The 15,912-nt window shown below is 37.0% G+C and overlaps 2 protein-coding genes across 9 annotated transcripts in view; both read left to right on the forward strand.

The window, feature by feature from the left end:
• Positions 1–12,591, forward strand: part of TBC1D2B (TBC1 domain family member 2B) — a 38,139-nt gene extending 25,548 nt beyond the window's left edge. For all 3 annotated transcript variants that reach the window (XM_083850876.1, XM_083850875.1, XM_083850877.1), the window contains exons 8-13: positions 356–549; positions 1,210–1,704; positions 3,519–3,636; positions 4,349–4,534; positions 5,642–5,763; positions 8,682–12,591. In XM_083850876.1, the coding sequence (XP_083707002.1) occupies positions 356–549; positions 1,210–1,704; positions 3,519–3,636; positions 4,349–4,534; positions 5,642–5,763; positions 8,682–8,877 (1,311 nt within the window). In that variant the 3' untranslated portion in view covers positions 8,878–12,591. The remainder of the gene's footprint in view (positions 1–355; positions 550–1,209; positions 1,705–3,518; positions 3,637–4,348; positions 4,535–5,641; positions 5,764–8,681) is intronic.
• The window catches only part of DAPK2 (death associated protein kinase 2), a 55,486-nt gene continuing 48,351 nt past the window's right edge, over positions 8,778–15,912 (forward strand). For 5 of the 6 annotated variants that reach the window (XM_083850879.1, XM_083850881.1, XM_083850878.1 and 2 more), the window contains exon 1: positions 12,725–14,852. Coding sequence is in view for 1 of the 6 variants with exons in the window: in XM_083850880.1 (XP_083707006.1) it covers positions 8,858–8,917 (60 nt within the window). In the remaining 5 variants the exon portion in view is untranslated. Of the gene's footprint in view, positions 8,918–12,724; positions 14,853–15,912 lie in introns of those variants that run through there. The other variant, XM_083850880.1, reaches the window with a different exon arrangement.

Consider the following 15,912-nt stretch of genomic DNA (forward strand, 5'->3'; position numbering starts at 1 on the left):
CAGGTTTTCCACATACAGATATACGTATGGTAGAAATACATGCAGGCTACTATTCTGCTTTTAAAGAATTATGTAAAAAAAAAAAAGTATGAGATCTTTCTCAAGTATTTTAGATGCAGAGTTTTATAATATCGTAATAAAAATGTATACATAACATGTATTTTCCACGTCAGAGTTGCTTTATGTTTCATGGTGCTACAAAACTGGGGAGTAAAGTTGACTATTCTTGAATTAAATGTTTTTAAGCAACTGAAATGAATATCATTTCTGAATATTGAATCAGATTTGAAGAGATCTGTAATACAAACTAAATGTCTGAAGATGTGTCTTAAATATTGTATGTTGTTTTCTGCAGTATACTAGCTTGGAAGCTAAACTCTGTCAGATAGAAAGTAAATACTTGATCTTGCTTCAAGAAATGAAAACTCCTGTTTGTTCTGAGGAGCAGAGCCCTGCTCGTGAGGTTATCGCACAGTTACTAGAAGATGCCCTGAAAGCAGAAACCAGTGAACAACCAGAACAAGCGTTTTTCAAACCATACTTGGTCAGGTAATTTTGTGCAATTAAAACGTGTGTGTATATATAAAACATATGGGTATAAATTATGTTGTGGACATGCCTTCTGTAGTAATAAAGGAAGTACTATCATTGGCAGCTAGAGCACCTACCTCTCAGATGAATTGTATCACACCTCAGGAGTTTGTTGTGGGTATCTTGACCAGTGGGCCTGGTTCTAACGATGGAAAACAGGTGGTGGGGTTATATATTTGCAGGATTTGGAGTTTTTAATATATTTCCCATCATGAATAATGGTATAGTGATGAAATTATTTTTGACATTTAAATAAATAAAGTACTTTATTTGAGATACAGCATGGAATTTAAACTCAAATGTTGCTATATAGCTGCTGAAGATGAGCAATTGAAGAGATGGGCCAATTTGGACTTGACCCTGTTCTTAAATAAATCACTTAATCTGTGCAGTGATGTATATATTGGTATATGGGCACAAAGTCTTTTTGAATATGTGATTTTAGAATATTAAATAAAATATATAGTTTAGAAAAATGTCTGAATAATAGTTCTGTTAAAACGTCTAGAAAACTATGGGGAGCAGCTTGAGGGGTACTGGAAATAACCTTAGGATGGGAACTTTCAGGATTGCTGAACACATCTTTAGGAGCACTTTTTTTTTCTCCTGTCCTTTCAGTGAATATGATATATATGGTTTCCAAACAGTCCCAGAAGATGATGAGGAAGAGAAACTAGTAGCAAAATCACGAGCTTTGGACCTGAGATCGCTTTCTCTCAGTGAAAATCGGGAGATCTCCACAGGGGTAAAATGGGAAAACTATCTTGCAAGTACGATGAATAGAGAGATGATGCGCTGTGTGGAGCTAAAGAACCTTATTCGTTCTGGGATTCCACATGAACATCGTTCCAAGATATGGAAATGGTGTGTCAATCTCCACGTTAAAAAATTCAAGGACAGCACAGTTCCTGGGTACTTCCAGACCTTGCTTCAGAATGCCCTAGAAAAACAAAATCCTGCATCTAAACAGATAGAATTGGATCTCTTGAGAACTTTGCCAAACAACAAACATTATTCTTCCCCAACATCTGAAGGGATTCAAAAACTGCGAAATGTGCTGCTGGCGTTTTCATGGAGAAATCCAGATATAGGTTATTGCCAAGGGCTCAACAGGTAAGATTTTGTGAACTGTAAGTTATAACTACGCAGTGTAAGAAACAATGTGCACTTTCAAAACACTTATATAGCAACAGCCTTTTGGACAGCAGTTCTCCTCATGGGTTGTATGCAATTTGTAATGTTGTAATAAGCAGATAATTATCACGTTTTTAAACAATAAAAAGCAGAAGACTTGGATCACTTCTAAAAGTGACTTCTAAAGACTTCTAAAGACTTCTAAAAGCAGCTCTGCAAAATTGGAACTGGCATTAATTCGTAGTAAATGGGCTACTTAAATGTAGGTTTTATAAGGTCTTCTAGTCAATTCTAGGGGATCGTTTTGCTATTGTGTGCAAGAATTTGTTAGCAGGTTTTTTGTGTGCTTTTTAAAATAAGCAGAAATAAATGCTTGAAATCTTATTTTTGTGTGTGTGTTAAGGCCACAAAGTTCATCATTTCTTTCAGGATGTCCTCAACTGAAGTTGCAGTAATCGTTTTAAGGACTATTTTGGTGCTACAAGGCTAGGCAAAATTTGAAGTATAATGTCATGGCAATTGGCATTTGCTGAAATAGGTTTGGTAGTTTGAGATCTGTAGTGAAGGAAGGTGTTATCTGAAACAGCCATGTTAGTCTAATGTGCCATTGTTGTCCCCATGTTACAATTCCACAGATGTCAGGTTGTGTACTAGCTGATATACCAGAATAGGGTAAAAGACTTGAACTAGAGCAGCTGTATCATTTGAAATGTGCACTGAAGAAGGGTACAGATACAATAGAGAAGATCCATGGCAAGCATTTAAAAAGCTACTCGCCCTACCCAAATGCTTACGAAATATTTATTTATTTATTTAAGGAACTGTTTTCAAGTTAAATCATGGTGGTTTTAAGTCACTTCGGTCTGATTTCTTACTTAATATATAAACATTGCTCAAAAGTGGAGTACTCATGCAAACTGTAGAACAATGGATGCACCTGCTACCCCCGCTTTTTTAATTTCTGAATATTTCACAAAAGAGAACCTAAAAGAGAAATAAACAATCCTGCTGTTGAGTATACTTAAAGAAGTTAAAAGCAAGTTAAATATTTTTCCATGCCTTGATTCTTTTAAGCTTTCAAAGCACGATAATCTTGTTAAGCTGTGTAACATCAAAAGCAGTACATGCTGCAGTTCCTCTTGCACACGGAAATAAAACAAGTTGAGGTAACCTTCCATATTCAAACAGCTGTCAATGACACAAAGCTATTCCTCTGCTTTTTCTTTCATAGTCCTCGCTGGAAACAGGAAAACCAGGAATGCTGCTCTTGAATCCTTTTTTTCCTCCTACTTTAGGAAATTCTTAGAACAAGTTAGGTCTTTGAAAAACTATAGGTATTTTCTTAAAGACCACGGTATATGAAGATGAAAGTATTACTTAACTTTAGTGGATATAAAGTAAATTTGCTAGAAATTAGTTTTCTAAACTTAAAATGATTGTGTGTGAAATGCAGGAACCATCTTCTCTTTCTCTTTTTCAGTAAGGAAATACAGAAGTCTGGGGATCAGAGTAGTAGGTTTAAGACTTGCAAACTTCTAATTAGTTTGCCTTAGTTCCCAGAAAAGTGTGTTCTAGCAAATCACTTGGCTTTTGCCTGAGTGTTTCGTACTGAATTGAATAAAAAATATTTGGATTGGCTGAGAAGGTATCTCGTTGCCTCATTTGAAGCTACATTATCTCCTATTAATCTATTTATGTCTGCTGAACAGAAACAAAGGCTCTATTGTAATTCATCTTAATGCATTTTGTGGTATTTATTATAATGTTCTTCTTCAAATAAACCCTATTTTCAGATTGGTAGCAATTGCTCTTCTGTATTTGGAACAGGAAGATGCATTTTGGTGTCTAGTAACAATAGTGGAAGTTTTCATGCCTCGTGATTATTATACGAAGACACTGCTAGGATCTCAGGTATGTGCTGTGCCAAAATAAAGCCTGGCCCTGTAAACTGTAGCCTGTTGGAAACTTTTGTTCTAAAACTGTTTGGTATGCCTTTTGGGGTTGGGGGGGGGGGTAATATGTAATGAGCTGGTGGGAGTGAGTTCCAGGCACCAGGGAAAAGGACTCCGAGTATCGAGCTGAAATGAATGTTCAGTGACCTGCTTGGAGCTCCAGTTCCTAACCCCTCTTCAAACTATTAGTTTCACAATGTTGGTGGAACTGATTGATTGTTTCTTTCCTCAAAATCAGTGGGATGCGCTGTGGGCTGTCTTGGGGAGTAGGGGTTGGAATGCATTCTGCAGTAGTGTGAGCAGTATACACTTTAGGGCTCCTGCTTCCAGGCAGTGCTCTGCCGTGCTGCTTCCTCCCTTCTCCAGATCTCTCCCCAGCTCATTCTTTACTCTGGTGCTTGTTCACTGATGCAGCACAAGTGACCAGTAGCAGGAACACAACGTCTATGTGTGAGGAGTCCTCTAAAATGGGGTGGATTATGAAGCAGAAGTTGTTTCAGCAAGGGAGGCGTGCTTTGAAGTAATGGTGTGTGGGTTGGGTGCATATAGCACAGAAATGTTGACTTGACAGTCCTGGGACTCCTAACGAGCTCTAGAAAAATCAGCCCTACTTCAAACCATGTGTACGGTGGAAAATATAGGATCAATAATATCATGTGTTTTCTTTTTAGGTTGATCAGCGAGTATTCAAAGATTTAATGAGTGAGAAACTTCCACGACTGCATGCTCATTTTGAACAGTACAAAGTCGACTATACTCTTATAACTTTCAACTGGTTTCTTGTGGTATTTGTGGACAGTGTCGTTAGTGACATCCTTTTTAAAATATGGGACTCATTCCTATATGAGGGACCAAAGGTGAACTGAATAAGCTAAGTTTTTTTTAGTTGTTATCTGGTAACAAGATACTGTGGTGTAACTGAGTTTCAGGGTGCAGGAAGTTGGTTTCACAGGAATCCTGTCAGTTAAACTTTGCATACCCACCGTTTTTTTACCATTATAAAGTAAAGCTATAGGCAGTGCTGTCAATCAATGTACAATAATGATATGAAAATTGGAGCTACTGTTATATAGAAGAAAACTTAAGTGAAGGAGAAGAAAGTTAGAAGTATTGAAAAGATGTAAAAATGAGTTGTAACCAAGTATTAATGACTTCTCTGCAGCGACTATTTGCTTCATTTCTGCAGACATTTAAATTACAGTTGGCCAATAATGACTGTCTGGGCCCCTATCATAAAATGAGGGGGTGGGGACATAAGAACTTTCATGTTTCATACGTGTGAAATCATAGTGAAAAAAAATCACTGCAGGAAAATCATTGAATTTGAACCCAGTAATAGCATTAAAGCAGATGTTGGAGAGAATAGGAGATACGTAAAATAGACAAGGATTGCATGTTAGTTAAATTTGTCAACCTTATCTGAGCATTCTAACACAGTGGTATTTTGTGAAGGCAGCTCTGCATAGACAAGTTCAGAACTTCCTGAAGCATTTTCAGAATGAAGTAATCCTTTTTCCAGCTTATGACAAAGTTGGTTGACAAGCTGATATCAAAATCCTACCGCATCAGTCCCCCAACATGTTGGGAAAATGGCACTGGAAAACCACCTGTTAAATAATAAGCAAGACTTAATTTTATCTCTGCAGTAATTTAGTAGTGTATTCAGCAGTCTTAACGACTTTGAACAAGGAAATCAAAACTTCAGAGTTTATATACTGTAAACCCAATATTGTATTCTGGATTGAACTGCAGAACACCTTGTATTGGTTACAGGCTGTAACAGAAGTTTTGGGCAGCTCTTGGAAATGAGGGATAGAGCAGGCAGGAGAGATGGAGGTATGATTAGATAGCTTAAATGCAGGCTGTAGGAAAAGTAATACTTCTCCTGTGAATGTATAATAGCTAAGAGCAGAGTGCATTGATTCTTATATTTATAAAGAATCAAACCTATTTTTTTTAATCAGGTAATATTCCGATTTGCCCTGGCACTCTTTAAGTACAAAGAAGAAGAAATCTTAAAACTGCAAGATTCTATGTCCATTTTCAAGTACCTTCGGTATTTTACACGTACCATACTTGATGCTAGGTGAGTAATTCACACGTGCACTTGAAAGACCTGTAGTGAGGCATGGGAAAAGTTTTGTGGTTTTTTTGTTGGTTTTGTTTTGTTCGGATGGTGGTTTTTAATCTAAACCTAAATTTTGATATAAAACAACTGGAGATTAAACTAATTGCTAACACTTCTCATGAACAGTTGATCTTGCATCATCTTTAAACACTGTGTGAATGATTAGGTTTCATGATATAAAAAAGGAGAGGTGACAAAAACAGAAGTGAATGGGTAATTGTAGTTGTTTTGAGGGGGATGGTTGTGATTACTTAGCCAGGTTGGTATTGTTTAGCAGTTGTATGATGGTAGTAAAATTTAAGAAGTTCAGCCATGAGTAAAAAGTCTCACCTTGCATTGTGGATACAACTTAAGTTGTAAATGTTTTATAGTAAATCAAAGCACATCTTGGCTCAAGTATTAAAAACATGAACTGGGTCCCACTAGGATTAGATCTGTTATGTACTGCTAATGTATATGTTAATGCCATGCAACTCTGATTTTAAGAACATAGTTTGAAGGAGACATAAAATAACAGTTATATACTCTTCTGTTCCTCAATCCTTGCCTAGGAACTACGGTTCTCATCAATGATGGTACACTGTTTTAAGTTCCTGGTTTCAAGACTGCAGAGCAGCAGATTGAAATGAAAAAGAGGTCATGTTGGGATAGGTTTAATGTTGGAAGAAAAAAAAATTTGCATAGATATTAAGACTCGCTGATTTTTAATTGAATATAAAATAATATATTGGAATCCAAGGCATTTGTTTTTACCACAATAAATTCCCAGCAGAATTACGCTTATATTTTGTCTCCTACTTTTAAGAGCAATTTACTATTTTTAATTCTTGACTTGCAGTTTTAACTGGAACAATTTAAAAACTGAATAATCTCATTCTATGCTTAAAAAGAATTGCTGGGACTGATGCAGGGAGAATGTTCTGCACCTGCTTTAGATGGTGAAAGTCTTGATAACAGCTGCTGCTTTCTCTGCTGAAACATCTGTGAAAACTCAAGGGAGAGTAGCATGGTGCTTTGTATTTTAGCATTCCCTCTTTGATTTGAAAAATGCTGAGCACTTGTTGTACTCAGCCATTTGTGACTGACGAAATGCTGACTGCACTTCCAAATCTTGAAGGGACAGAAAAGTATGTATTTGGTTTTGGGAAGAAGGGGCACATATTTTCAAAACAAAGCAGTAAATAAAACTTTTTAAAAAACAAATGAACTCAGATTTGTGGATATTTTAAGAATGTAACCTATAATCAAATATATAACGTGTATTCCAGCAGCACCATGAGTTACTAAAGGTTGGAAACTGTGATGGAGGAGTCAGAACTTTAGATTTGGTTTTCCTTTCTTCTTACTGTTATGTAAAGCATGTGATGATTTCTCTCTCCTGTATAAAATATATGGTACTGAGATATCTTTAAAGTATCTGTAGCATTGTTCAGGTAAGGCCAGAATTCAGTGCATCAAAAGTGTATATAGTACAAATATACGCTATGCTGGTCTGTAAATTCTTGTGTTTATGGGATTTTAAAAGTCAGAGTTACAAGGATGGTGTAGTGGCGTGTAGTGCCGCCTAGGGGCTATTAAATTCCATGTCAGAACTGATTTGTATGATCATACTATAAAATTATTCAAACCAACTGGTCTCTTATTCTACCTTTTTTTTTCTACAAGTTTTACAACATCAAAATTTAAACAGTACAGAAACAGGTAGAATTATGTCTGATACTGATGTGGACAAAAAAAAATCCTGTAGAAGAAAAATTCCAGAAGGCTATTTTTATAGAATTCATGAACATCCTCAATGAGTTGGAAACAGTGCAAAATAATCTTGTAAGTTTAAGCTCTCTCATGGAGAAAAGTATATACCAAAATGCACATAAACATACTTCAGGTTATAGGGCATCATAGGCTGTGTATTTACCTAGCTTTTTAAAGGTGATAATTGTGTTCCGTATATGCACAGGTAGAGAGGCTGTTGGAGTATATTCTGTTCATAAATAGCAGGAAATGGTTGTTTCTTACCCAAAAATAAAAACCTATGGAGAGCTTACTCTTAAATAAACTGTGCAAATAAATTGTCTTAGTGTTAGGGTTCAGCTGATAATGAAACTAGACTAAGTTAAACTCCAGTTCCCCTTTTTCCTTCAGGAAGTAGTAAGAACTTGTTTAGGTGCAGATGAACAGTAATCATATAATTAACTGTATCTTTGGACAGACTAGGCAGATCAGTGACTAGTTTCATTGTGACTGTATGATGGGACAGCATAGCATGTCTCTGGAAGAGCTCTTGTGATGCTTTGCTGTGTGATCTGACTAGCTTGAGCTGACAGTAGCTCAGAGATCTTTGCTCCATCCAGCAAAACTCCTGAGCTTTATCGCTGTATGAGTTTGTCTTTAACATGTTTGGTGATATCCTTGTTTTCACATGTACTATCCCAGGCTTTATCTGGTCTCTTCCACCACTTCATTATCCTGGTTAAGTTGAGAGCTGACTGTCCTGGGGTTGAATGAGCTTTCCAGTGTATAACTGGGTATCTGGACGTACTGTGTATTCAACCTAGCCAATGAAGATCTGGTTAGCCAAGCTTATGTCTTCTATTCAGTGTTGTCAAGAACTATAACTGTTATAGTTGTATATAGAGTTTGCAGGTGGCCTTGAGGACTGGTGAGCGTTTGAGAACATTTTACCACTTGAAGTAACTAAAACTGAGTACTTTATAGAACTTGTTTTCAATCCTGATAACATCTGAGATCTGTCGGGTACGTGAAGGAAAACAGAGATGTCAGTCACATGCTAGATACTGATACTACTGAGGTACAAAACTGATTTTAAAAGATTCTAGATGTGAATGATTATTGTGTTATGTTGTATAATCCTACAGGAAACTGACTGGTATTGCTTTTGGAGACCTGAATCCTTTTCCATTACGTCAGATCAGGAACCGAAGGACCTATCACCTGGAGAAAGTACGTCTTGAACTAACTGAACTTGAAGCCATTCGTGAGGATTTCCTGCGTGAACGAGAGACCTGCATAGAAAAAAGAGACCTTATTAGTGATGATGAGGAGGATAGTTGAAGCTACTCAACATAAACTTTTCTTTGGGATCGTGACCAAAGTGAGTTAACCTCCAAAACACTTTATTAATCCTATCAAACCGAATGTAAACCAGTTGCTTTTGGAAATATGCAGGACAAATTTCCAAACCCCAGCACTTTCAGATATATGGCATTGTATGGAGGCCAAACACTTTTGTTTACATGTATGTTCATGGAAATGTATGTAGGGCACTTAATATCTGTCTCAGTTTAGTCATACAGCTGAATAGTTGAAACAACAATTGGCAGTTGTTTTTGTGCAGCACACTTAGTGTCTATATGTGAAACAGTAGTAACAAAAGTCTGCACTCTGTTTACTACATTCATTGCCAAGCTTCTGTATCTGTTTGATTGTAACCATGTTTCTTATAGAGCAGGTTCAATGTGGGTGGACATACTATTTTTCAGTTTTGAATCGGTTCAATAAATGGCTTTCATTGTGTTGTCCTTGGGGGGGGTGTAGGGAGGAACAAACACACACTTCTTAGGTCACAACTAGAAAAGTATGGATTGAAGCACCATAAGAACTTTTACATTCCTTTATCTTTTACTGAAGTGACATGAAATGGATCGTCAAACAGAAGACTTATGTACTTCAAGTATAAAATAAGTCTCTATTTGTACCTGAATATCCAGTGTATACTAGTAGAGTGATAGCAAATACTTATGCTATTCTGGGTGGGTATGTTGATGATGATTCACATTAATACAAAAGGTTATATAGAGCAAATTCTGTTCAGTTAATTTTATTTCTATTCACTTTTTTTCTGATGGCTGTCTCAAAAAGGCCACACCTAAAACCCAGCTATTATGGAATAAGAATGGAGCTTGCTACAGGAGTACTATGTATTAGTTGTGTACCCATTGAAGGTATTTTTTTCCCATTATTTTGAATTGAAATCACTTTTCCTATTTAGGGCTTCAAGTCCTGATCTTTAAAAAGAAATATAGCATTTTTTCTGCATGATTCTATAGCTATTGTATAATAGTGATAGAGATTAAAGACAAATGAATATTTATCAGTCAATCAAAGGAGCCTAAAGGCCACAGCATGCATGTATAAATTTAAGTTACTTTTCCAGTGGAAAAATGCAAGATTCTCTTAATGTACTTGGGTTTGCTGTGAATATTAAGTGCACCTGCTTCAAGACATCTGTAAGGAAATGTTTGCAGCATTATGGAAATGTGAGTGGAGGCCATGCTTGCTTGTGACTACCAGTACTCTTAAATGGTTCTGAGGATGAAGAGGTTTTTTTGCTTTTCTTTGTTTGTTAGTTGGTTTTGTTTTGTTTTGCTGGTTATTCACTGAGCTCTTGCAATGTTCCTCCTTGAGTTGTTGGATCTTCATAATATTAGATTGACTTAGGTGTTGTCTCTGAGTAGATGATGATAAAACTAACGTACAAAATAGGTTAGCTCTTGGGGAGTGGTTAAGTAGCAAAAAATTAAACTTGTGGTCAGGAATGGTCCAAGTGCATGAAGCTTCTACTTCTCTGTTGGTTTTCTGAGAACAAGTAGGATTTGTATGACAGGTACACTCATCTAAATGTTTTAGAAAATTCAAGTGTGTGCGGGGAGAAATCCAGCTTCTTTTTCACAGCACTTTTGTAAAGGATGTATTTATAGCCTTCTCTAAGCATATTATTAATCAATTTATCTGAGAGATATACTTAGTGAGGTGAAAAGTAACTTACAGGACTTCTTTTGAAATACAATGTATGCCTTTTCCTGTATAATGTATAACTTCAAAGTAGCCAACAAATCCTTGCCAGTGAGGGACACGTGGTATGATCATCTTGATTTGTATGACATTTGTCTTGTAAAATGTCCCCTACCTTGTCTTTTTTAAGTGGTAGTTTTTTGGTTCGTTTTCCTAGTTACTCTTGGCTGTTTACTTGAACTTGTTAGGCAGGGTTTTTTCATATTATTGCATGTACTGTATTCTTTTTTTTAATTACAATCAGTATTTGAATATAAAAATGGGACCAGCTTTTCTAATTTTCTAGTTATGCTGTCTTTGTTTGGAAAGAGCTGGTCTCTAAATGGGTCTGTAATGCCCATTTTTTTTCTTTTCATCTTGTTTTCAAGTGTTAAATGAAAACTTCTAACTTGAAGATCTTCCTTCCTGTGGCAACTGGTGAAATGCTAAGGTGAAGAATTTAGAAATATGTACCTTAGTCTCCTACAAGTCTACTATTCCAAGGTTTTGAGTCTTCAGTTAGAACTAGATCTGTGACTTTAGGAGATGTTTTCGTACAGAATACATCTAAGTCTTTAGGTTATGAAGCTAAAACTAACATCAGGGCAACAATTCGGGAAGATCTGTAGATGACAAAGCATGACCTGCAATGTTACAAGACTTTCTTTTTTTACAGTTGTGCTGAAGGTTAAATTACCATGTGTATTATTGTCGTTCATTATAAAAGTTGTTACCTGATTGTACAGTAAAATTAAGTAGCTCTGTTTCTTATTCCATTATGTGAATCTAAAACATGAATAGCAGGAAATCATGCTGTCTCTGGGTATTTTGTTAGCTTCCAATTATGAAATGAGTTGGTGTTAATTTACTGAAGTTCCTAGCAAGATGTTGACTTCATTTTGTTAATAATTGTTGACGCCTTAGTTAAAAGGTCAAAAAATTTGAAGAGGCATCTAACCAATGACTGCTAGAAATCCATGTAGAACAAAAATGAGACAAATGCAGCAGGAAGCAACTTCAAAGGAAGCTTTCCTTGCTGTTACAAATGTGTTTAGGCAAATACTAGTTTTCTAGTGGTGCTTAATCTGGTGATTTTGGGGAGCGGTAACTAGTTAGGGATACGCAGGATATACAACCAGTATTGAAACCAAATGAAATCAAACAAAAATACAGCGTGACTTGTCAGCCTTGCAAAAGCTCAACTGTGTAGATACCAGGTGCCCACGATTCGGGGAAAACTTCCAAAACAGTATATGAGGATTTAACATTCATACCAGCCACTTAGTAGGAAATTGGCCTGTTAATGCAAATGAAGACTGCAAAGAGTTATCTTTTTTTAAACTTCAAGATCATGCACATGTGCGGAATTTCTTAGGCATGGTTCCCAGTATGTTATATAAACCAAACTGCTAATGTGCATATTGCAGAATGTTTCTCCATCTTTGTATGCTTATGCATGACTTTCAGTGAAACTTCTGGTTACATGGTTAAAAATGTTCTGTTACCTTTTATTAAATAGGCAGAAGTTTGGTGTACAATACCTCTAGCTATTAAGTCTTCATAGTATTTCAGCTTTACCTGGACATGTATATAGGTAGTGTTATCATCAAGTGTTACCAGATTTTTTAACCAGCTATGTAATGAATAAAAATATTTCATTGTCCTTTAGGTGTTTTCTGTGACAGATTCGCACCTTGCCCTCAATCATTGTAAACGTGGTAAGATACTTCAGCAGAAAGGGAAAGATTTTTGTTCCTTAAGACAATGAGACTAATTGAATGGTTCTACACTTGGTAAACTGAGTTGTTTGTTCAGTCATGTTTAAGTGAGAAATGGAAAACGAGTCACTTTATTTCACTGAATTGTGTAGCTGTTTTGCTGAATCTTCCCTTAAGTGCCATGTTGGAAATAAGCAATATGTGGTACAAGAAATTTGGATCACAAAATGTAAGTGATGTTATTTTTGTAAAAAATGATGTAAGAAAAAAAAATAAATTGTTTACTTTGCATTACAGCTTGCTCTGGTTCTTTTTTCATAACAGATTGAATAACTGCAGGTGCCGTCAGAACAAATCCCTAGTAAAGTGGGTGTTTTTGTCTGATAATGTGATTTCAGAGAGTATAGAGGAACAAATATGCAAATTTGGCTTTGAAGCATGAAGATGTGAACTATAGACATTTTGCGTGCAGGTGATGCTGTCTGGGTAAACTTGTGATTGAGGTCCTTAGTTTGTGGGGGGGATGGGGGAGAAGATTAAATTTCCATGAGCGCTTACAGGGAACAGACTTCCTAAGAAACCTGAATATTTGTATAGTATCTCCTAACACAACCTCTTTAGCAGAATGTTTTTGTCCTCTAGCTCTGCTACAGGATGGCAAGCTGTTAAGAGTAGATATTGGCACAGCTGGAAATCTGTTCGAAGGACTTGCACAACAAAGGATGGAGAGCAGCAACTGAGGCAAAAAATTACTCTGGCCTAAGGAGAACCTCCTGTCCTGTGTACTGAAAGTTTTAAGTGTGAGGAATAAACAGAAAATTCTGGAAAGAGAATGCATGGGGAGCAAGGTCTGTCTTGGACACTTGGCATATTTAGCATGAGCAGGTTGTGTTGTCCCAGCAGCTGCTGGGGCCCGTTGAAGAACAGCTGAGGCTCCTGTTTCCTCCTTGGGAGTGAGCTCAAGACATTTGTTCTCAACAGAATTGCAACAAGAATGCAAGTGCAGTTGCTGATATATGTTAAGAGACTTATTCCTGAGAAATGCATTATTTTAGAGAGGATAAATAGAGCTGGTCTAGTCTGACCTGAGAGCAAATGTCTGCAAAATCTTGCTCTCCATTCAGAATAACTCAGAGATGTGGAGAACATGCTCAAGTCTGCTGGTGCTGTATTATAGTATATCAGGTATTCACTCTACGGGATTTTCAGAAGTGCTAAACATAGCTTCCTTATCTGCAGCTCCTTGACCTCACTGGAAGCAGAATCCATGTAGTGCTGAGGCTTTAAGATTTCCCACACATAAAGGCCATGAAGTATATTCACTGAGATAATGCAAAGGAAGGGTGTGCTCTGCCTTGGAAGCTTTCTCCCTGGAAAAGAAGGTAAAAGGTTCAATCACGAAGAAGTTAGTAGAATGGTGTTTTTGTCATGATACTGTGCTGTAGAAGCCATACTCCTTTACAATTTTATATATCTGACAGCGATCTCTGCGCTGTCAACATGACTAGGTTTTCAGAGGAAGGACTAGACTGGTAAGCACAACTCAGGAATACATGCTGAATGTGAAAGACAAAAAAGCAAACAGTTACTGGAAAAGAAAACTGCCTGTTGTAGAGAAGTGAATAGGGTAATTAAAACTTTCAACATTAGAATATAGATGAGGAGATTACAAGACTTTGGCCTTAATTCAGTTGCACCTAGTCTTGAATGATTACATCGTGCCTGTGTGTTTCAAGTACGGTGTACTTTATGTATGCACAAAGGTTATATATTTTTTGCAGTGAGATGCCTCTAAGACTTGATGTTTGAGCTGATGAACTGACTTGATGTCTTCAGGCACCATGATTGGTGATTAAACTGTGAAATAGGCTGTTTACCTGTTTTTGTAAATGCATGTGGTGTTTTTTCTGGTCTTTACACATGGGACATCCCCATGGAAAAAGTAAGGTATGGGCTTCATTCTTCATTACTTGCTAAAAGAGACTGGTAAATACATGGCTAGCAGACATTACAGCGTTTGTCTTCAGAATTCACTGGCTTACCATGTTGCTTGTGCTGCCTGCTTTGGAAGCTACTCAGGTTTGACTTTTCTGTCTTAATCTTGTCCTGTATGCACATAAAGGCTTTTGCCCTGATTGCCAGAGATGATACAAAGAAATCTGAGTTAAAATGTTCTAAAGGAAACTGAATAACTAAACCAGGTGAGAGCAATTTCTTATTTATGCAGAACCTACATTTTTGCCTGTAAACCCTGTGGGTACAGTATTGGGGATGAGATTCCATCTACCCTTGTGTTTTGGGAGATCTTGTAGGGCTGGCCAGTAGAAACTAAATTGAATGAGGGTTATTCAGGGACTAGGGAGAGCTTGTCCTGATTTCAAAAGTGTCTGTGGCCTGTCAGGGCAAACTGTTGTTTTTTCCTCTTGTAGCTATGAGCAAACAAAAGAAGCGGCCTTCCTTGTGTGCCCTTTTCTCTGAGATTTTCGTAGGAGTATTGATGTGACTTGCATGTGATCATACCACGTTGTAGAACTAAAGGTGAGGAATGAAGTCTCTTTATTTCCTGTTTCAATTCATTCTGATGGCATTTGAAACCTTTACTATTGCTCCCATTTCCTGTCCTCCACCCTCTATAATATCAGATACAGCCACTTTCCTTTCTGATTTGGGAGAACTGGGTGGAACTACTGGGCTGTGGAGCAGGGGCACAGTTCAGTCCAGTTGACTTCAAGTCTGAAGCCAAGTTTCTAACTGATAATAAAAAGCACAGCATTTAGGCTCTTGCTTAATATAAAATTATTTTGAAATTCATTGTATCATCTTAGCAATGTTTTGCAATGGAAACAGGCCACCTGTTTATGCATAATTTGCCATAGCTTTGCTTTATCTTAACTGCATACAGAATTGTAAGTAAAGGCAGCCTTTGTATTAAAAGCATTTATGTTCAGTCTGTAAGGTGTGAAAAATACCACGATTGCTCATTAACAAATGTTGGATATTAACTTGCCTGGAATAAATTTAAGGAGACCATACAGTATTTATCACAATTACTGTCTGCTGAAAAGAGGGAGAAAATCCAGTTTTACAGGTCTGGGGAATGTCTTTAAGACAGGAGAATAAACAAATGAAGGATGTACTTCTCGGTAGTCAAAATTTCGTCTAGGGCAACTTGGAAAGCAGTATGGCAGCTGGTTGTTATAGTAGCACACTAATTCATTTTGAGTTGCACAGTGAAGACTGGCCACTCTTTGAATCCCAGTGTTTTCTTGAAACAACAGGAAAGTTCACTTGGCGACTTTGAATTTTAGACCACACAAAAAATAATGTAACCTTGTATTTAGGCTTGTATAGAATATAGGAGAAGGTTCCTCTCTCATTAGTCTCTCTCTAATGAATTCATCTCTTTGGCATTAATTCCTTGGTATTGTTTTCTTGTATTCTGAATCTACTTAAAGCAAAGGAAATCAGGGCCTACACCTGAAATATGCCCAAACCAGCCTGGGAGAACTATCATAGTCTGGAAGGTTATATAAGGACCTACATCTCAAGCGTGGGAATGCAAATACAAGGCTGTCAAATTCTGGGATTATGTGTGCTG

This window comes from Anser anser, assembly GCF_964211835.1.
Source record: "Anser anser genome assembly, chromosome: 10".
In the NCBI taxonomy this organism is placed as follows: domain Eukaryota; kingdom Metazoa; phylum Chordata; class Aves; order Anseriformes; family Anatidae; genus Anser; species Anser anser.